We start from the raw sequence: 22,588 nt of genomic DNA, 5'->3' as shown, positions 1-22,588 counted from the left end.
TTCTACCAAACACTGCTCGATATTATGCAGCACCCTCAGGGGGAAAGGAGGGAAAACAGACCAACAGGCACTGCGGCTGAACCAGAGAACCAACCTGTGCCAGTATCAGTCACCTCTATAGAGAAGAAGAAATACACAAAGAAATCAGTTTGCTTAGTGAGAAATGAAGGTGAACCAGGGTCATCACAAGAATAGGAGGAAGAGGCAGAACCCAAAATAATCACCCAGTCTCTATCCCTGAGTGAGTTGTGTGATATGCAAAAAGATTTTGGCCACCATCCAGGTGAGCACGTTGTTCCTGGCTGGTCCGATGCTGGGATAATGGGGCCAGTAGTTTGGAATTAGGAGGTAGGGAAGCCAAGCAGATAGGATGCCTGTCTAGGGAAGGGGGCATTGACAAGGTGATTGGGAGAAAAACACAAGTCCTCAACCTCTGGAGGTGACTTCTGTCAGGTGTGAAGGAAAGATACCCCTTCAAGGAAGACATTACATGTCACCTAGGCAAGTGGACCACCATAGAAAGAATTATCTAGTACCTGAGGGAATTAGCCATGCTGGAGGTGATTTACAATGATCCAGAAAATGAGCAGTCACCCACAGATCCAGATGAAGTCCAATGCACACAGCCCATGTGGTGGAAGTTTCTACAAAGTGCACCAATGTTAACGAATTTTCAGATGTGAGTTTCTCTAGGTTTGCTTTATTAACAATTCAGAGTTGGGCCACCACCTCAGTGAATGGCCCAACTCTGAGTTGTTAATAAAGCAAACCTAGAGAAACCCACGTTTGAAAATTATTTAACACCACCATTGTATGCCAACTTTACATGGTTGGCATACAACCATTTCTTTTCCAGTAATGTCCTGGAAAGAAGGCAATGGACAAACGGTGGACGAAGTGGCTGTCCAACTCCGGCAATACGAAGGACGTCTCTCTTCCTCCCTATGGGCCTGTGTCTCGGCTGTAGAGGAATTGTCCTGAGAGTTCCAGCAATTCAAAGTGGATATGTCCTTCTCCCCACTTGTACAGGCCCGCATCGCAGCTAGTAGGAGTAAGCATTCCTCTGCTCAAGAGAGAGGAAATAGAAGGTACATAAAATGGGGTACCCTGTGGTTTTACCTGCGTGACCATGGACAGGACATGAGGAAGTGGGATGGAGAACCTTCCTCAGCCCTAGATGCGTGGGTACATGAGTTGTAAGAAAAAGCAATAGGAAAAGAGGATTCCTCCTGGAAAAATGCCGCTCCAGTTGCCAGTGAGCAGTTCCCATAACAGACTAAAAGGGCTGATGTCATTTCTGATCCTCTTGAAGGGACTTCTGATACATGTTTGCAAAAAGTAATGAATGCTGTGGCCAGGATTAGAGGGGCCCTGCCTCCAGCCAGGTGGAGGAAAGGGACAACCGGGTCTACTGGATGATGGCCTGGCGCATCAGACCCACAGGAGTATAAGGCTCTAGTGGACACTGGTGCACAACATACCCTAATGCCATCAAGCTATAAAGGGGAAGAACCCATCTGTATTTCTGGTGTGACAGGGGGATCCTAGCAGGTAACTGTGGTGGAAGCTGAAGTGAGTCTAATTAGGAGTGAGTGGCATAAACACCCCACTGTGACTGGTCCAGAGGCCCCCTGCATCTTCAGCATGGACTACCTCAGGAGAGGGTATTTCAAGGACCCAAAGGAGTACCGTTGGGCTTTTGGTATAGCTGCCTTGGAGGAAATTGAACAGCTGTCTGCCTTGCCCAGTCTCTCTGAGGACCCTTCGAGTGTGGGGTTGCTGAGGGTCGAAGAACAACAGGTGCCAACTGCTACCACAATGGTGCACCACCAGCAATATCACACCAACCAAGACTCCCTGATTCCCACCCATAAGCTGATTTGTTGACTGGAGAGCCAAGGAGTGATCAGCAAACCTCACTCACCCTTTAATAGTCCCATATTGCCAGTCTGGAAATATAATAGAGACTGGAGACTAACAGTAGACTATCATGGCCTGAATTAAGTCACGCCTCTGCTGAGTGCTGCCATGGGATATGTTAGAACTTCACTATGAACTGGAGTCAAAGGCAGCCAAGTGGTATGTCACAATTGATATCGCTAATGTGTTTTTCTCAATCTGTTTGGCAGCAGAGTACTGGTTGCAGTTTGCTTTTACTTGGAGGGGCATCCAGTACACTTGGAATCGACTGCCCCAGGGATGGAAACACAGCCCCACCATTTGCCATGGACAGATCCAGACTGCACTGAATAGGGTGAAGCACTGGAACACCAGCATTGATGGCATCATCATATGCTACACATATGACTACACAGTAGAAGAGGTTTTTGAGAAAAGGAAGAAAGCAATCCAAATCCTCCTGACAGCCTGTTTCACCATAAAACAAAGTAAGGTCAAGGGACCTGCACCCGAGATCCAGTTTTTAGCAATAAAATGGCAAGACAGGCATCGTCAGATCCTCATGGATGTGATCAACAAAATAACAGCTCTGTCTCTACAGACTAATAAAAAGGAAACACGGGCTTTCTTAGGTGTTGTGGTGTTTTGGAGAAGCGTATTCCAAATTACAGTCTGATTGTAGGCCCTCTCTATCAAGTGACCTGGAAGAAGAACAATTTTAAATGAGGCCCTGAACAATGACAAGCCTTTGAACAAATTAAACAGGAGATTGTTCATGCAGTAGCCCTTGGGCCAGTCCAGGCAGGACAAGATGTTAAAAATGTGCTCTACACCACAGCTGGGGATAATGGCCCTACCTGGAGTGTCTGGCAGAAAGCACCCAGGGGAGAGCCAAGGCTGACCCCTGGGCTTTTGGAGCTGGGGATACAGAGGATCTGAGGCCCGCTATACTCCAGCTGAAAAAGAGCTACTGGCAGCACAGGAAGGAGTTCGAGCTGCCTCAGAAGTGGTTGGTACTGAAACACAGCTCCTCTTAACACCCTGACTGCCAATGCTGGGCTGGATGTCAAAGGGAAGGTCCCACCTACACATCATACAACTGATGCCATGTGGAGTAAGTGGGCTGTGCTGATCACACAATTGGCGTGCATAGGAAACCCCAGTCACCCAGGAATTTTGGAAGTGATCATGGGCTGGCCAGAAGGCAAAGAGTTTGGAATATCCCCAGAGGAGGAGGTGACACATGCTGAAGAGGCCCCACTGTATAATAAACTGTCAGAAAATGAGAGGCAATATGCCCTGATGGGTCCTGTCGCATTGTGGGAAAACATTGGAGGTGGAAGGGTGCTGTATGGTGTCCTATACTACAGATCACAGAAACCACTGAAGGAGAAGGTGAATTGAGCCAGTTTGCAGAGGTGAAAACCATCCAGCTAGCTTTAGATATTGCTGAAAGAGAAAAGTGGCCAGTGCTCTATCTCTATACTGACTCATGGATGGTGGCAAATGTCCTCTGGGGGTGGTTAGAGCAATGGAAGCAGATTAGCTGGCAGCGTAGAGGCAAACCCATCTGAGGTGCTGCACTGTGGCAAGATATTGCCACTCGACTAGAGAAGCTAGTGGTAAAAGTACGTCACATAGATGCTCATGTACTCAAGAGTTGAGCCACTGAAGAATATCAAAACAACCAGCAGGTGGATCAGGCTGCTAAGATTGAAGTGGCTTAGGTGGACCTGGGCTGGCATCATAAGGGTGAGTTAGTTATAGCTCAGTGGGCCCATGATCCTTCAGGCCATCAGGGAAGAGATGCAGCATTTACATGGGCTGGTGATCAAGGGTTGGACTTAACCATGGACACTACTGCACAGGTTATCCACGAATGTGAAACGTGCTGCAATTTAGCAAGCCAAGTGGTTAAAGCCCCTGTGGTATGGAGGGCAATGGCTGAAATAGAAATATGGGGAGGCCTGTCAGATTGACTATATCACACTCCCACACACATGCCAAGGCAAGTGGCGCACTTACAATGGTGGGAACAACCAGCAGATGGGTGGAAACATATCCCGTGCCCCATACCACTGCCCAGAACTCTATCCTGGACCTTGAAAAGCCAACTCTTAGGGTGACATGGGACCCCAGAAAGAACTGAGTCAGACAGCAGGATTCATTTCCAAAACAACCTCATAGACACCTGGGCCAAAGAGCATGGCGTTGAGTGGGTGCATCATATCCCCTATCATACACCAGCCTCCGGTAAAAGCGAACAATACAACGGACTGCTAAAAACTACATTGAAAGCAATGTGGGGTGGGACTTTCAAACATTGGGATACATATTTAGCAAAAGCCACCTGGTTAGTTAATACTATAGGATCTGCCAATCGAGCTGGCCCTGCCCAGCCAGCCACTAGTGGTTGAGTTTTGAGGGGATGGGAAGCCTTTCTGCCTTTTTTCCTTCATTATTCTTCATTCAGTTATGATATGTATGAAACTTAATGCACCTTCCAAAGCCGCCTCTGAATACACAATCAAATCAGTTCCTTATATAGTTTTCTTCAGCTTTCGTCAGTGTAGTGCTCACACTTCTAAACATTTATTAATTGAACTTTACAGATACTCCTTTAAAGTGATGGATATTACTAGCCTGCCTTTCCAGTTCAGAAGCTGGCGCTTGGAGATTAAGATCAAGTGATGTGCTCTCTAACTTCTGAAGTTTTTCAAAAGGATCCTTTACAGCCTTATGTTTTCCACATACTCTCCCATTTCTGTAACACTTTGTGGGTTTAAATCCCAGTTCTTACCACCTTCCCTTATTACTGGAAGCATTCACCAAGTCTTCAGATCAGCCCCTCAGTGTTAATTGTGGCGTTCAGGAAAATGTAGCAAACTGTAAGAGTTTTGTAGGGAAGGCAAGATAAAAGCCCATTCTCCTTGCTTAGCTGCTTGGAGTCTTGAACATGCTGCTATTTGCAGTTTTCTCTTTCACTTAGTTACACATTCAGGTCTATGGGTAGGGCAAGAGAAGATGGACTCTCATCTGTGGAAACAGATAAACAGATATATCTAACAGATAGCTAATAGATCTAACAGTAGCTCATAGGGCATTGACCAGAGAAATGGGATTTTTTTGCTGAGCACTTGGCTTTTTCAACCTCCATATTCTGTTTGTGTGGTGTTACTTTTCATGTAATTTCCTAGCCTTTCCTTAAAACTTGTTTAAAGAATTCAAATTCGCTTTTCTGCAGTTTTCCGCATAGTCCTTACTTTTGTACTTTTGAGCTTATGATTTCAGATTTCCTTATCAGCAGTATCTTCTGGGAATTTGTTTGCACACTGAACATCTTTCACTCAAGCTACTTCTTCAGGATAGAATGGACCCAAATGTTCTTGGGATTTCTCTTACTGCTTGTTGCAGCAAGACTGTTAAAAAAATGGCAACATGCTTCTGCTCTATACAACTGGGGGTTTAGTATTTGATTGGTGTAATTGTTAGGCAACATTTTTTGTGGTTTTAACAAGAGAAGGAGAGGACAATTTTTCATCATACTTTCACAGTACATAGTGGGCTTGGGGTCACTCTTGAGTTCTGATGTACAGAATTGAAAGAGATCTCTTGTTGGAAACAAGTATTTTAACTGTAACTCATAAAAAAACCTTCTGATAATTTAGTTGATAACTGTAGAGTTAAAACATTGAAAACAGATTTATAATGGAAAGTGAGGCAAATACGACAAAGTTAAAGCTGCTATTTCTCAGCACCAGAAATGTTATTTTTAGGCTTCACTATCTGATATCTGTGACTGCAATTTTTTTATGCATTTGAATATGTCCTTACATGTTTCTAGTTCACTAAATTTCCGACTAGAAAGCAGGCATTCTAGCTGAGTGAAAAGTGCAATATTTAATTGTCATTTTATCTGTTCTTCACTCACAACATTCACCAACTGTTGTTTTGTACTGAACAGGTTGCTGCCCCAGTCTCTGTGCCAACAAAAACACATGAACTGCTTCATCGAATGAGTGGAAAAGGATTAGCAGCTCATTATCACTTCTCAAGACAGCCAGGCATTTTTGGTGATCGTATGGTATCTGTGCAAGTGACAGTAACAAATACAACTGATCAAAAGATAGAGAATATTCACATCAAGGAGAAGAAATTGCCTCCAGGCATGAGGATGCATGAGTTTAATCCAATAGGTAATCCAGTCCTATCTTTAAAAATACAGAATCTTAACCTTTTGCAAAATTTCAAATCTAGGAAAGTGATTTTGCATAGTCATATGTATACTCGTATATATGTATGTATACAGACATATACATATGTCTGTATACATACACACACACTCTCATGCTACTGTCTTTTCTTAGATAATCTGATTTTAACAAAGACTTCATTCAGCTTTCCACTGCTTGTATTTGATTTTGAAAATAACTCCTTAGATCAGAACTTCCATGCCTGAAAGCCTACCTGCTTGTTCAAATATCAATTATATTATATCAGTTCCAGTTGATACAATAAAATTTTTCTGTCTCCCCACAAATTTTGATTCTCTTACAGCCTTAGTCCAGGATGGCTGTAATGGGCTACTCTTAAGAATGAGGTTTTGATTTATGTATTCACAATTATTTTCTTTCCAAGCTTTAAAAAAAAATTGTAGATGTAATATTTATTTTGGTGGCTCAGAGTATTGTCATTGTTTCCCTTGTGAGCTTTTGGCAGTGAGGTGGAAGTATATGTTTTAGTCCAGTTTGCATCTACCATACTTCTACAAAGTGTGGCTTCTTAGACTAGGTAGAAAGTAATGCTTAAGTCAGCCCTAACCTAAATTGGTTTACTTTCTACCTTCTGATTAGGATGCTTTTTTGCTAAATTTGTTAGTGGAAAAGAGTAGAAAACCTGAGAAAGAACAGATTGTAGCAACTTTTATTCAAGGGTAGTACCTGTGCACACAACCTGCTTTCTTTTCTCAGCAGTTGTTTGTTTTAGGACATTGTGGTACAGACAGAAGGAACAAAAGTGTCCCTATTTCATAATATAAATGGAAAGGATAGACACACTCCTTTTTGACACAAGCTCCTGTACTTTAGACACATTACTTCTCCTTTAATGAGCTACCTTATTATGTGAATCTGTATCATGTTAGAAGAATACAGAAACAAGTTCTTAAAGAACAACAGTGAAGTTAAGAGTATTCTTTGTTTTCAGTTTTTAAAAAGATGTTTTGGTATTAAATTGCTGTATGCTATTGAAATACTTATCTTCTTAACATTGAAAAGGCTACACAGATTTACAGCAAATAGCTACAAAAGTACTTGTACAATGCTACCGTTTATTTTAGAGTTAAAATTTTTGAACCATTTGCATTTTGATAATGATACATACTTGATCAAGGCAGTTACTTTTAGGAAAGTTAGTAATTTTTGTGTTAAGTGAACTGTTTGTTGTTTATTCTTCAAGATAACAAGTCCAGAACAGAGTTCTGATTTCAAGTTAGTTTTGACCATCAGCCTAATTGTATATCCCTCCCTTTAAACATTTAAAGAAATAGTCACAAAGGCTTACAAGTAGAAGACTAGTATTACTCTAAATAATATCAGGAGATACTGTACTCACAATAACACTGAACAGTAGCATTCACTTCTCTCATGTAAAAAACATGAAAAAAATCTGGAATTAATAAGTTATCCAGTTCATGTTTCTTGAGTTCCACAAGACAATCCTACCCTTCAAAGTATTTATTTCCCCAAGAAAGTCATTATTGTGTATCTGTGCTCTGAAGCTGTTGATTTCTTCTGCAGAAGATAAGCTCTGTAGTTCCTTCCAAAATGTTGCTTTTCTTGCTTGAATGCAAATTTTCTGTTGCTTTGTCACTTTATCTATAATTTGGTTTATATGCCCTGTTGTTCTTATTACCTTTTGTGTTTCCAGCATTTGGGAAACACATCCTGTAACTTGCCCAGCAGAACCAACATAAGAAGTGTCAGTGTAGACAGGTATTCCTACTGGAGTATAAGTCTAGTTTTGCCTCCATCACTGCAATTGCCTTTGGCAATTGTCCTGATTTTGCCAGTGGAAACGGGCCAAATTATTTCACCGAAGTCCTTGTGTGCAGTATTTTCTTGTTGGCTAGTGCCTTTGAAACCCTGCTTGAAAACATTAAGCTCAAAGACTTTGGTAGAGTTTAGTCTGAATTTGAGCTGGAGCCTGTAATCTTTCAGGGCTTTACACAGACTTCTCGAAATACTTTGTTTTCTATTCATTCCCTAGTGTTAGATCTTTGCCTAACTGTATCACCTCCATGTTTTCCTTATTTTTCAGAACTTGATCTTGATAGAGTTAAATTTTGTTTCCTTTTGTCATGGAGCAGCTGCCTACTCTTCAGTTACTGAAAGTGATCAGATACATTAATGAATAAACTAGAAATTAGACATTTTTCTGCCTGCCCAATCATTTTTATTTGAATTCCTCTCTTCTAACTGTGCTTTTAGGTTTTCTTTCTTGTAATCTTGAGAAGTCAAACTCTGCTCCAATGCTTGATTTTAATACCTCTAAAACATCTTATCTCTACAACATCGAGGAAACAGTATAGTGATGTAGCCAAGAAACTAAGAATGAGCATGTGTCTTGATACCTTACTTTGAGAAGTGCTTCAGTCTGCATTGCTTGTAAAGCACAAAATTATCTTCCATTTTGGGTTCATGATCTTTCTACTCCCTTCCATAACTAATGCAAGCAGAATATTGAGAAATAAGTAAACCAGACTAATCATGAAATATTTTAAGTTCAGTTCTTTTTCCATTACTGTAGTAATGTAAATTTTATTAATATTTGTTGTGTTTTACTATTTATTAACTAAACTTGCAAACTGGTGTTAGTGAAAATGAAATCTCAGTGCTGGATGTGTACACAAGTAAAAGGATGTAACTTCAATATTTTTTTGCTGTAAATAAATTTCCTAGATTTTCTAATACGTATCTTTATTTTGTGGATGGTGGGGCTGTAAGATTGAAATGGCAACATTTGATGTGCACAAACTGGGGAAGGACAATCCAAGACACTTAAACTTGCAAGCGTTTTGAGTGATACCTACTTGAAATAAAACTACAAGTATTGACTCTTTTTTTATGGAGCTTTTTTTTTTTTAATATAGGTTTTCTAATTATGTGGAGTTTGGGGGTTTGCATCTGGGATCTTCTGTCGCTTTGCATGTGTACCTTACCTGTTCAAAATGTTTTCATGTAGAGTGCCTTGAGCCTGCGGGATCCATTACAGTTTCAATGGGTATTGACTTCTGTGATTCTGCTCAGATGGCCAGTTTCAAGTTATGGTGAGTTCTTGGGGAGAGAGGGTATTTGTTCTTGAAAGGCAAAAGTAGTGTGTATTGGAAGTTTAGTTGGAAGTAGTGTACTTGCTGTTCATTAAGTATTTAAAGAACTGAACAACAGTTCACAACGTGATGTATACCCAAGATGTTTTTAGAGAATAAAGACATAGTGTTTGGTTATACTATTACATGGATTATCAGTTTTCCTTAGGCTTCCAATTTTTTTTAACACTTGCTTCTAAAAACACAGATTTGATGGGAACCTCAAATCTATGTTTGGAATCACATGTATAAGTTCAAAAACTCTTTGACAGGTTGTGTTTGGGATATCCTGTTTTTCCCTTAGTGTAAATGATACCAAGCAGAAGCATGAACTGCTCTTCAGATTTAGAATTACCTCTCTGTTTCTGAGCTTTATTTTTATTTTTCCCCCTCTTCTTGGGACTCTTCTTGGTAATACCACCTTGAAGGGAGCAGTCAGGTCTGACTAGTCTGCTGGAGTGCTTTGTGTGTGTTCTTCCTTGTAAGAAATCACAAGCAAAAAAGCACATAGTGTGAGTAATTTTACTACCTCGAGTGCTTATTATGGCTGTTTGTGATCCGTATAACGTGACTGCTTGAAACCAACCCCAGAATTTGCTGGCCAAAGTAACTTATTCCTCAAGCTGTAGATTCTTTTAAATTATTAGAGAGAGAATAAAAACAAGTAACTGGCTGGCCAACTAGATTTTGTCTTATATTCCTGATTTACACTTCTTGTCCTCATTATTGGCACATTAAGGATCCTCCTTTGTATGAGTTCCTGTTGCATTCTAGGCTAGCAGGGAACCTGTTCACCCAGTGAGAACTCTGTTATAAACTAGCATTTGAAACCAGGGAAAATTTGAGTCACATCACAGTGTCCAAACATTGGAATGATCTGGGGGGGAAAGCTAGACAACTTCTTTTAAGAGCTATTCAGGCTTATATAGTCCTTGAAACTATGCAAAGGCACTAAATAGATCTGCACAATTTTTATTATTTTTTTTACTACTTTGAAATAATGGGTTTTGACATACTTTGTTGCAAGAAGCACTACTTTCTGTACTCTGCAAAAAAAAGGATATTGAATAGACATTCACATTGTCATGTTCCAGTTTAGGGGAATTCCATTGAGAAAGTTCTGTACCCCTTTCTTGAATCCTGTAGATATTTTAGTGTGCTGCTACTAAGCACAGTTTGCCCAACTTACAGGTTATTAAAGATAGCAGGAAAATCTTAAAATTAGAGAAGTACCCAAATGACTCCAGAAGAACCATTGCTAAAATAAGATTTTTTGTTCTAGGGGTAAAGAGGTTTTACTATTGAATTTAATTTTTTTCCAGTCCTCAAACCTTTTCCTGTAAAATGGATGCTCATGCATTTTAAAGATATTAGTACCTCCAGCAAGATGTCTGCAGCATGTAGTTTATGTACATCACGTTACTGTAGCTGGTCTGTATGCTGTTTGCTGAAATTTGGAAACGACTTCGGACTCTTGCCTGATGCTAGGTTTTTTGGGGAAGGGAAGTTCCCTTCTGGGCAATGCAATTTCATAATTGCTTCAGAATGATAGGCTCTCTTTCCCTAAATATATTTTGAGTTTTTTTAAATAAAATATGCTCGATTTATCAAGTAGGAACATTCTTTTTTAAATAGAGCAGATATTTTTCTTTCAAGTACATGTTTTCAGTATACTAATGATTCTATTCCAAACTTATACCATTTATTGCTAAGAATCTTAGCAGTGATGAGGATAAGCAATGTAGCATAACACATTGATTTTATGCAGATCATCACCTTTATGTTTTGGGAGGTCTGCTGTATTAGTGATATATAAAAACTGATTACTTTCTCCAACATTGCCTAGTAATTGTTTATTATTTTCCTATTAGACAAACAAGACAGATCAATATTCCTGAACACCAACCAGGCTATGAGTAACATCACTGTAAATAGATTTGCCTCAGACCTCAGTGGTGTATTCATTTTAATGATTTGGACAATGTGAGTCCAATGACAAAGCTCAAGCTAAGTTTAAAATTAAATTAAGAATAGGAATTGCTTACTTTGTTCCTTTACTAATTGATAGGGCCTTGTGACTTTGACACTAGTTCTTAGAAAATAGTATAAAAATAGGTAAAATGTTCTTTGCATTAAATTTGCTGGTTTACTGTTAAAACATGTATTGTTCAAACTCTTACTGATTTCAGTATCATTGAAGAAATCGTGCAGTGTAAAGTGTTGGGGGCGATGTCTCAGAACTCAGCTGCAGCCTTTTTAACTTGTCATACTTCTTAAAAAGCTTTCATCCAGAAGGAAGAATGACTTGTAGAAGTTTGTCAAAATGTAGTTAAAATACTGTGCACACAAAGGTGTTGATATTCTTGTATTTCCTGCTAACATATCTTTATGAAAGACATTGTCAGTTATTTTGCATTTTTGTTAGAAGCGTGTTCAGCAGTAAAGTGTTCCTGATCATAATCATTTTCTTTACATTGTTCTAAGAGGAGCACTTTGTCTTGCATCAAATATAATTGATCCTGAAGCAGTGTAATCACAATTACTCACTTTCTTAATTGGCCTGCCCAAAATCAGAAAATGGAAACCGATCGGCAGTGTTTAAATCAATAGCTTTATAGTAAAGCTTGTGGGGGTAGGGAGATAGTGGTAATGGGTAGATCAATTGGTCTTACATGCCAATCATGGACTGTGTGTTTTGCATAGCAAACACTACCTTTCTGCTTGGGGATGTGCTGTTGTACTAGTGGTTCAATAAGTACAAACTGTATAAAGAAAAAAACTAATGTGAGTAATAAAATATTTAGATCTCATTCTGAATTTGTTGTACAAATCAAGGACAATGAAGGAGAAACTGCATTATGGAGAGAGGTTTGAAGGGCAGAGCTTTGAAAGACCTCCCTCATAAATACTATTTTTATTAAGCAAAGCTTACCAAGATCACACGTCTAAAAAGAGGTGAAACACCTTAACTTGAAACCTGTGCCTAATACGTTCATTTAGAATGTGTATTAGGATGTTAACACTATGTACTCATAAGGAGAACATCTCTTCATTGCTATTTTTCTTGTGCCACACTGGTGTTCTGCACAATAATGCATCTCAAACAGAAAGTTAAAGAGGAATAAATGGAGGAACTTAGACTTTTAAAAGATTTTGTGAGCGTTACTGTTTCTTTTTGGGTTACTTTGATCAGATTCTGCAAGCGGGATATACACAACTTAGAAGTATAAAGCAATTTGTTATTGGCTAACTCACATGCAAGGTAGTCTGGTAGCTTGTTGAATCCTAGTTAAGCATAGGTATATTCACCGTCCTAGTAAAAGACCTCAGTCTTTGCTAAGCAGGTAGGCATCAGTGAGCAGAAAAGAAAGATTGGAATGGATCCTTGATGTTACAGGTTGACTGCAGTACTCCACTGACTGTGGATTTTTTTCTCCTTGTCAGATTTTATATATTTCCACATCAGTGTGTTTCTTCTTGAATCCTTGAGCTCCTAGTAATCACCATCTTAACAATACTACCACTGTGTCTTATTTTATCTTTATTATCTTGCATGTCTACTTTTCAGATATTCTCAGGTCTTTCTCAGAGTTTACCAGTTTCCTTAGATGTTTGAACAAAGATTTGGGAGCTTTGCCATGTCAGAATTTGGCCTTGGATCGTTGGAATGAAGACATTTGAATCCCTAGAGAGGAAATACGAGGAAGGTTACAGAAACAGAGACTTACAGCATATACATGCCTGTATCCTATTTTGTGTACATGTATTTAGCATTTCAGATTCCTGTCTGCATTTGTAGAACCCAGTAGGCAAATCTCCAGCTTTCTGTAGGTGTCAGGCAAGTGACTAAAGGTAAAATGTCCTCTTTATAACATTGAGAGCTGGGGAAGGAGGCTTGTCCTTACCTCTTCTTCCCTATTCTTTTCGTCCCCTTTCCAAATTCTCTTAGCTGTTCACAAAGCTGTAAAAGAACCACAGCTTTGAAGATAAAAGTAATTTACAGAGAACCTGTTTTCTTCTCCCCATTCTTTTGAAAAGTATGCAGGATGTTGTTTAGTTCTCTTTGAAACAACTTGGCGTAGGAAACGTCTCTTCCCCTTGTTTTCTCAAGTTTTAAGTGCAAAGAGTACAACCAGAGCTCCCAAGAAGAAAGAAAAATGGAATGAAAGCAACAACTTCTATGCCTTCCATTCTTGCTCAGAATAATGAGGAAAATAGTGTGACATGTGACAGACGTTTTTACAAGCACGGGCTGGTTACCTTATATTGGTATTTCCTATATCCCAGTGTTATTAGAAGAGCTGGGATCCTGTACATACTTTTCTACTTTTGTTATGCTGGTAGAAAAGAAAGCTGTGTGTTTGCCTCATCTGCCCTGGACTGTATAAAGAGACCATTTTGCTCTCTTTATTCCAGAATAGGTTGGCGTAGCAGGAAGAATCTAGCATTTTCTTAAATTAAGTAAATTCCATGAATGAGATTTGAAAACCTTACTCAATCTGCTGTTTGCAGTTTCTACCTTATCATAGAAGCTTTTGCTCTAAATTTTGTTTTCCAAGAAAGAGATTTTTTGCGATGAGAAATTCTCTTACCTTACTTTGTGTTGATGTAGGAATCTTCCCAAGCACAACTTCTACCTGCAAAGAGGAGTAAATGAAGGAGATCAGTTGGGTAGCAGTCAGTATTTGTATTGAGTGCAAGCGTGCATTCAGGTGTAGGTGCGTGGAGAAAAGCATCTGATTAAAATTATTTGGTAGAACGTGTTATGGAATATATTAAAAACTAACATTAGAGATGCAGGACTGTCTTCACATCACTGTCACTTGCATTTTCACTTGTTTCTTGCTGTTTACTTCCCTAGTGCTTTGTCAGCAAAGCACCAAGTTGTTTACAGATGTTGGATATTAAGACAAGCAATCTGGTACTCTTTACTTCGTTACTCTAAAGTAGTCGGTTGACCCAGTTCCAGAAAGCAATTATATCAAGATACATAACTGACCTGGAAAAAGCAAGGCTGGGCATGAACAACTACTCTCATTTCTTATATCACCCTAGCCTTTTTTCTTGTAGAAGCAGGATGCAGTCTTTTCCTTTCTTCAGCAGGACTATGAGCAAAGTCTCCTAGACTTCTCCATTCTGTGTTTTGCAGGAACTTAGTGTGTTGCTCTTCCCTTTCCATTCTTTATTTTACCATCTCTGGACTTTTTTTGAATACAAGACAAAAATCATGAGCTCATTTTGGATAGATGTATTCTGGGTGAAGCAGCTACTAGGAGTGAAACAAAAAACTGTAATATAAATAGCAAGAACGATATCCCCCAGCCTCTTATTAGAATAATAATTTTTTAAAAGCTTTGAAAATTAAAACTTTAAAAACTGCCATTGTGGAATCTTGTAAGTACTCATTCACAAGTGATAATATAACTTGTGTTAGTTTTAACCAAGATGTTGCCATCATTGTCCTCAGGTCTTTTGTTATGGCAGAGAAATTCTTTCACATGAACACTTTGGAGCCAATCCTTTAAAAAAAAAAAAAAAAAAAAAGAGAGAAGAGAGGGGGAATAAGGAAAATGGACACTGTTTTCAAACAACAGCTGCTAGCTGCTCCCACTGCAGCCACCTGAAGAAAAGTTAAAACTTTGTGTCTTCTAAAGTATTGAATGTTAGTCTTGTGGTGTCATTTATCATGGAGATGGTAAGTCTCCTTGTGTTCCTGTGGGAGCATTATCATCTCTCATTTGTTCATCTTAATTGAGTACATCAGAAGATAAATTCATGGGATCCTTGGAATTACATCATGAAAATGGTGTAAGTCTTTTAAAAATAGAGTATGTACAGTTTAACAGTTATTAAGGCAATAATGTAAGTTAGTAAGAGTAATGATGTCTAATGTTATTTGCCCCTAAGTTCACAATTAAATACAAAACAGATTATGCGAACTAGTGTCAAGGTACTGTTCTTGGACATCCCTATTTGTCTGATTCTTTTAGAGATTCCTTCTGCAGACTTCTCACTAAGAATACGTGTTCCACTAAGGATATAACATCAATTGCATTTGCTAATACCAGAAAATGCAGTCTTTAATTTTTTAAATCTAAACCCAGTTATGTTTGTTGGCCTGAGAAACTGCTTTTTTTCTGATAAGCTTTTCAGCTTGATCTTCTAGGAAAGTTAGAGCAACGCCACCTGAGATTTGTTTCAGTGAGACTTGAACCAGTTGTCTGCCAGATTCTTAAATGTTAATGTTCAAGCTTCAAACCACTTCTGCAGTTTTTTGTTTAAATGTCATTTATACTAATTATAGTATTGAAAGTATAAATAAATAAGTTAAATACACTGGAATTTAGTTTACTAGATATTGGGGGAAATTATGTAGTTGTACTGCAAGAGTCAATTTTATTATTAGGTATCTGATGAAATCTCCATCTTTGGAGATACTCAGAGCTCAAATGTTCAGGACCCTGAGTAGTGTGAACTAAGGTTGCCCCGGGTTGAGCAGGAGGTAGGACCAGGTGATTTCCAGATGCCCCTTCTGACTTGAGTTGGTCATATGGTTCTATGGAACTATGAAATCACTTTTCTTAAATTAAGATATTACTTGATCTCTAATATAGATGTGATAGAGGAGATGCAGATCAATAAACAAAAGCTGTATATTTAGCATGTAAAGTGAGTGATGAAGAGAATGATAAAAGTGAGAATGATTTTCTCTGGCTGAAAAAAAAATTTACTGAGGTACGCTGAAATTAAAGTAATGCAAAGTAAACCAGATGCTGGCTAAAGTGAAATTAAGAACAAAGTGGTTTTGAAGAACAACTAGCAATCAGAATTTCTGCTTGCAGACTATGAAGAATTCATGGTTTATCATGGTTTATCAAAGAATATCTATTAGCTTTTTAATCATTAGGGGAAAGGGAAGTGAAAAGTTTGTTAACAGCAGAGGTGTTGAGTGATCCTCTTGAGTGGTTACAGCTATATAAAACCCAAGCTATGCACATACTTTTATTCCTTCTTATTGTGAAAAGATTGTTAGGAGCATTTCAAAGCAATCTAAACATTGATGTTAAAAGTCAAGTTTAGGTTCAAATGGTATGTCCAGTCAATGCAGGACATGAATCATTGTACATAAAACTGCTTATCTGTTTTATGCTGAATTACGCAGTGCACATCTTGCTTAAATATGAAAGATAACATTGGTTGAATGATCAGTTGAACAATACCAATGAAGGTATTGTTAAAAGTTTCAGTAATGTAGTCCAAGTAGTATATATAAACAGCAGAAAGTTAAGAGGCAGTTGATTAAAGACCCTTCCTTCAGCTCTTAAGCTGTTGGAGTTCTTGATCAGTTTTCAAAGGCAGTTTTCAAAGGAAAAATTAAAGAAAAAAATATTGCTTTCTTATTTTACAGTGCACTTGATCAGGCTAGCCAGTCAAACAATCCCTGCTCTTTTAGTATTCTAATGACTTTAGAGATGGATGGTATTTAAAGTACTATAGGAAAAAAAGTGAGAATTTGTTAGCTAAGCAAATTTTTAAAAGCAGCACTTCATAAATGATTCTTTGTAAATGAAATACTAGCCAGGTTTGAAGAGATTGTTTCACTGTATGTTTACTAAATAATAATTTTCAACAAAGTTAACATTAATGCTGAATTTTATTTGAAAAGCCCATACTTGAGATTGCATCCATAAACATAATTATAACACATCAGAAGTCAGAAAGTAATAATGTACTAGTCCCTAAGCATTTGCTTGTGAAATTGGGTAATTAAGGTAAGTATTAATATTTTAACTAATAGGACCATAAAATGCTTTCCTGTTTTCAGGTGGCTTATCTTGCATCTTTAGGGGGGAGATGTGTATTTTCTATATTATTGACCTAGTGCTGGTTTTTGCATCAGTCTATCTTATTTTAGAATTTTGAAGTTGCAGAGTTATAAAAAATCAGTAACAGATGTTTGAGGTTAATTTAAATACCATAGATATTAATTGATGAAATATATTTTCCATTCTAATGATTGTATCATTATATTTAAGTAGGATATCTGAGGCATATCAGCAATCAATATGTATTGACTATTTGGTACATCAGCAAAAACAAAAGTGTTCTTCTCTAAAAATTTCTCATGCCTCAAAGCATTAACAAAGATTCTGACTGGATCCACTGATTCTGAATTGCTAGCCAAATCCCTTAGGTATAGTTAGTCAAACAAACATAGCAGACTGAATGTATCTTGAGTTTCTGTAGACTTGAAGAACTCCAAAACAAGATAGTTGGAAACTCAGAGAATTGAATGGATAGGAAGACCAAGTTCACTGTATGATATTTATTTCATAAAGAGGAATCTATAGCATTTGATAGTAGTATGCTACTACTGAAAGTAATTTTTTTAACTCTCTAACTCAAATTCTGCAATTTTCCAGTGTGCTTTTTCATCAACTGGTATGCTGTGTGGTTTTGTTTAAATATACAAAATGTTGCCAAGTTGAAGTGATCAAAGGTATTTCTTTTTTACTCTCAAATTTATAGTTTGGTTTGTTTAGGGTTTTTTTCAGACAATAATAATCTTTTTTTCTGAAATAAAACCTTTCCTAGGTTTAGCCCTATTTCTGGGACTGCTGGTGCTGATGACAGAATTTGTGAACAACCGTTCTTTTAAAGGAATTGTAAAATGCATAATAATTTGTCCTTTGCAAGCATTTAGTTTGAGTGTGATGCCTATAGATCACAAATAAACATTAATAAGAGTAAAAGTTACATTTTCAGAAATACAAGAGCATGCATGCTATATTAATACTACATTTGTACTGGAGAAAATGGCTCAGCTTTACTGATGTAAGAAATCAGCAGGCTTTGGGGTTAAAAAGGTAGAAATCATGCAGGTAGTTCTTACACTGTTTATAGATTCCATAGTAAATTTGGAGCTGATATGTATATATTAATCTATGTTGAAGCACTTTGTTGATTCTCTGTAATTTCTCTTTTCCCAGCACAAAGGATGATTATTTCAATGTTAACATTCAACCCCCTGTTGGAGAACTGCTTTTGCCTGTCACTATGTCAGAGAAAGACTTTAAGAAGGAGCAAGGTGAGAAATATTTCAGCAGCTTCAATAAATGTGTTTGGATGAGAAGAGGGCTGTGTTCCTTTCAATTTCCAAGCGTACAGCAAGTGCTTCTAGTGTAGCTGTTTGTGTTAGTCTCTGTTAGTATTCAGTCTGATACTAATGATTTAATTTAAAAATGTGCAGTGGTATTTGACAGCTTTTCAGTGTGCCTTTAAAAGCACAAAGCCCACTCTTCACCCTGAAACAGTCTTTTGGTTCAGCAAGTTTTGGCTTCCTATCATGAAGTGTGAATATCTTTCCTGCTAGCAGTAAAGCAGAAAGTTGGAATCCCAGCTCAAGGAAATAAACCAAATATACATTGATATGGTGTCTGTCTTTACTAGTCTTTTTTAAAGGCTGCTTTTAGATACTGTTAGTGTACCTGTTCCTCAGCTACTTTGAAGATGATTTTAATCTTCTTCCTTTCAAACACTTCATATAAAAAAAATTCTTGTTGGAATGCTGTTTTAGAAAGGTGACATGTTTTATATACTTCTGCATTTTTCTAATGTTGCGCCTTTAAAGGATGTAAGTTTCTGGTGCTAGTCCAAACACAAACCTCCCTAAGAGCTTTCAGTGACTTGAATATTTTATACAAAACAATTAGAGAAAATTGTACTTAGCTTTGACCGTGTGTTAAATGGAATAGTCCATACTGCTACCCGTAATTTGGATATGATTCTTGGGTATTTTAATATATAAACGATTACATTTTGGATGCATTCAAATGTAATAGTGTTTACTCATCTATCTCAATATATGGGGATTTACATGTGTAAATCTCTTCACACTGAGATGAGAATATACCCATGGGATCCTGTCTCATTGCTGTGTAAGGCTCAGAAACTCAGTATATCCATCAAGCAGTCAAGAACACCAATGAGTAATGCTATGTATTATTAATTATTGGTTTTGAGCATTTCTTGCTTTTGTATTTTTGAATGATTAAGAAAGTAGTTTAAATATCGCCTAGATCATTTTCAGTTAAGCTTATGGCTGCAGTGAAAAGTTAGGATTGTGCTTTGTTTTCTTAACCAATTGATACTTATTTGCTGTTCTTACCTTTTGCTGGCTAAAGCCTGCCTCTGCTTTATACCTGCTCAGCAAACCAAGGTGAGTGATTGAATGAGGCTGTGGCACATCTATTTTAAACTGTTCCCTTGTAAAAATTGTAGCTGAGGTTGTAGCGAGAGGAAGGCAGGTTACTGTGCTTCTTCCCCCCGCTGTTTTTATATTTGCTTGTTTTGTGATATTTTGATAGAGTTTTTGTATATTTTACTGTGACTGAGGGCTTTTTTTCCTCCTGACTGGCCATACAGAACCACAAGCACATAGAAGTGCACTTGGAGAATAGCTGTGGTCCTCTGTGGAGTTGTTGCCAAAATTCCTTTTTCTTCTGCCATTTTACTTCTATGGTTGTTGATTATTTGTCTGAATAAATCTGGCAGCTGTTTGCTATGTTTAATAGAGCAGAAAGGCTACTCTGAATAAAGCTATTTGAAAATTTGTTTATATGAAGTATTTGTAAATCCATGAAGGTCTCTTGGCATTTCTGTATTGCTCTCTCTGTCTTCCTGAATTCATTCTTTGATGCAGGACTTGATGCTGGCAAATTTACCACAGGTTTAAAAACCTTTTCTATTGCATCTTTTTTTTTATAGATATCAGCTGTTTCAGAATATTCGTGGTAATAGAGGTATCAGTTCTAAATTTTACATAAGTATTTATTACAAAGATGTAGGAGCAGCTAGCATTTGGGGAGAATTACTATGTGATCTTGGTAAATGAAAAATCCAAATTACAATAATAAATGCAGGGCAGTTTAGGAGTTGGTATATATTATTCTATTTTGTGTTTAACTTCAATTTGTCTGTATTCCTCAAATGAAACTGATTTATATAACTTGTTTTTCAGTTGTCATGCTTTTTCTCACACAAACACACACACCCACACACACCCCTTTTTTTCTGTGTGTGTTTTTGGACATAAGATGTTTCAAGTCTTGTACCTGGAGGTGCCTTATTTTATTTGTAACCAAAACAGATAGGTAAAAAAATAGTGAAGGAGTGAGGAGAATATTAGAAATGCAAGAATATATTGGGGGAGAATGAGAATATGTATGGGTTTTAAGGATTTTTACATCTAAATTGCATGTGTAACCTAATAAGAATGCTAAAGAGGAAATAGCCAGTATTATACTGCTATGTAGAAGACAATTCATTGCTACACATCTTTACTCAATTACACTCTGCTGTTTTGCATTGTTTGTTACATTTGTATATGTCCCTTTTCTTCCTGATGGCATAAGGAGAGGAGAACAGACAGGTTATTGAATATTCATGGCTGTGAAGGTTATCTAGTGGTAGCAGCAGAACCTCAAAAGCTGGATTTATCCACATGCTGCGCATAGTACGCTAAGCCTTGCTACACAGTCTTCTCTTCACTTCCTTTCCCTTTCCTTCCCCTTCCCTCCCCTTCCCTTCCCTCCTGAGCTGGGGAATCCTCTGGTGAGGTAATTCCCAAGAGCTGCAGCTGAGTTAGTGGTTGATGTTGTGATTGACAGTTTGGAAGCAGTAGATTAAAATGGTATTGCCAAACTACTCTTTACCTTTCTAGTTAAATACTTTTACTGATCCTCAGGCCTCAGGATTTTATACCCTGTTTTACATCACATCCCCATGAAAAGTCCAGTTTCTCTAGCAGGAGTTCTGCATGCGTGAGACGTACTGGTGGGAACTCAGTATCCAAATTTTTATTTGTCTGCTGTTTTTAAAAATCAGTAGCAAAACTCCCCTTGCCTTAGTTCAGAATAGGACTAGTCTGGTAGCTAACATACCTTGTTACATACCAGTGTAATTTTTCTAATTTCATTTCCTCTTATTATTAAAAATGTGTACAGTTGTTTCATTGTACCAGTTAGTTAACCCAGATTAATTGCTGCTCTGGGCTCTGACTAGAGTTTTCTTAGATTCTCATGCTTCAAGCAATGTTAAAGGTGGCATGTGATTGTTATACCTGGATATTAATCAGAATTTTTATGAAGGTGTTTTTAAAATAGCCAGTTAAATCTACTTCAATTATAACGACTGGGGTTTTTTCCCCTGCAGCCATGTTTCAAAATAATTTTGTCAATTTTTTTAAAAAAGTATATACCTGATTCCCATTTAAAACAACAACAACAACAACAAAAACAAACACCTTGGTTAAGTAAACAAATTGTTTACCTAATTTTATTAAGATTTATATATCCAACTTGTCTTCCTAACAAGCAAGATGCTAATTCTTTAAATGGTTGGACATATACTATTTTCTGCCCCTTGACTACCACAGGCAATCATATTTGATGCCCCTTAATTAGAGCACCCTTTTTTCTTTCCAGGTTCTTTTCCACCTCAGCAATCGAGACAATACATTTGCTTACCATGCTGCTCTCCTAAGTGTTCTTTTGCATGTAAATTAATCTTGATTCAGTTTACACTGTCATGCTGAGTGGTACAAATTGCCTATAACAATAAAACAGCATGAGTTAAAAATAAAGGGGGGTGAAAAGGCAGATTGAATGTGTGCCTTACTTGATAGGATGTTACTTTGCTTTATGCCAATACATTAGTCGACGATAATGAATCTTCTGTTCTGAAAAGCATGGTTTAGTTGATTTTTTTAATTTTACTTCAATGGAGCAGTACCTTGTCTTTTATAGAACAAGTTAGACAAACCATTAATGACAAGAGTGTTAAGGTTAAATATGAAGCAATGCATTCACTTCTCTGAGTGCTATCCATCTTTCCATTTACAGGAGCTTGACAAAAGTACTGGCTTTGTACAACATTTCCTTTAATTACATGCTGCGGGAAACAGGCTTTTAACATAAACATAGTTGCATTCATTTATTCAGCATTTGCTCTTCAATAGAGCTTAATGGAGAAGGTTTAAATCCTAAATGAGTACACACATCTCTCAGCAGTGTTATGTCAGTCCCTGTGCTCTGCTTAAAAGCAGTTTTAGTCTGTGTATGTAGTTTTTAAAGCTTTTGCCTAATAGTGAAGTTAAACAGTTTGAAACAGAATGTTCTATTCCCAAAACAAAGCTGATCTTTATAGAAGTTGTGTGCTGATTTTTGTTCTCTTCAAGAGATCATGTTCAAAAATATCCTGTTATTTATTTACGAGCTGTTCCATTTTTACTTTGATATTTCTTATTTTGTGACAGCAGCTAAT

At 37.6% G+C, this 22,588-nt stretch overlaps 1 protein-coding gene across 3 annotated transcripts in view; it reads left to right on the top strand.

Moving 5' to 3' along the window:
• AP3B1 (adaptor related protein complex 3 subunit beta 1) overlaps positions 1–22,588 on the top strand; it is a 164,951-nt gene that overhangs the window by 127,584 nt on the left and 14,779 nt on the right. The window contains exons 23-26 of one of the 3 annotated variants that reach the window (XM_049794397.1): positions 5,864–6,095; positions 9,142–9,226; positions 18,256–18,353; positions 19,450–19,484. In XM_049794397.1, the coding sequence (XP_049650354.1) occupies positions 5,864–6,095; positions 9,142–9,226; positions 18,256–18,353; positions 19,450–19,484 (450 nt within the window). Of the gene's footprint in view, positions 1–856; positions 887–5,863; positions 6,096–9,141; positions 9,227–18,255; positions 18,354–19,449; positions 19,485–22,588 lie in introns of those variants that run through there. The other 2 variants (XM_049794396.1, XM_049794402.1) reach the window with 2 other exon arrangements.

The sequence above is a fragment of the Accipiter gentilis genome, chromosome Z (assembly GCF_929443795.1).
Source record: "Accipiter gentilis chromosome Z, bAccGen1.1, whole genome shotgun sequence".
In the NCBI taxonomy this organism is placed as follows: domain Eukaryota; kingdom Metazoa; phylum Chordata; class Aves; order Accipitriformes; family Accipitridae; genus Astur; species Astur gentilis.
Note: the sequence above shows the minus strand (reverse complement) of the source record. Positions and strands in the feature narration are given on the sequence as shown.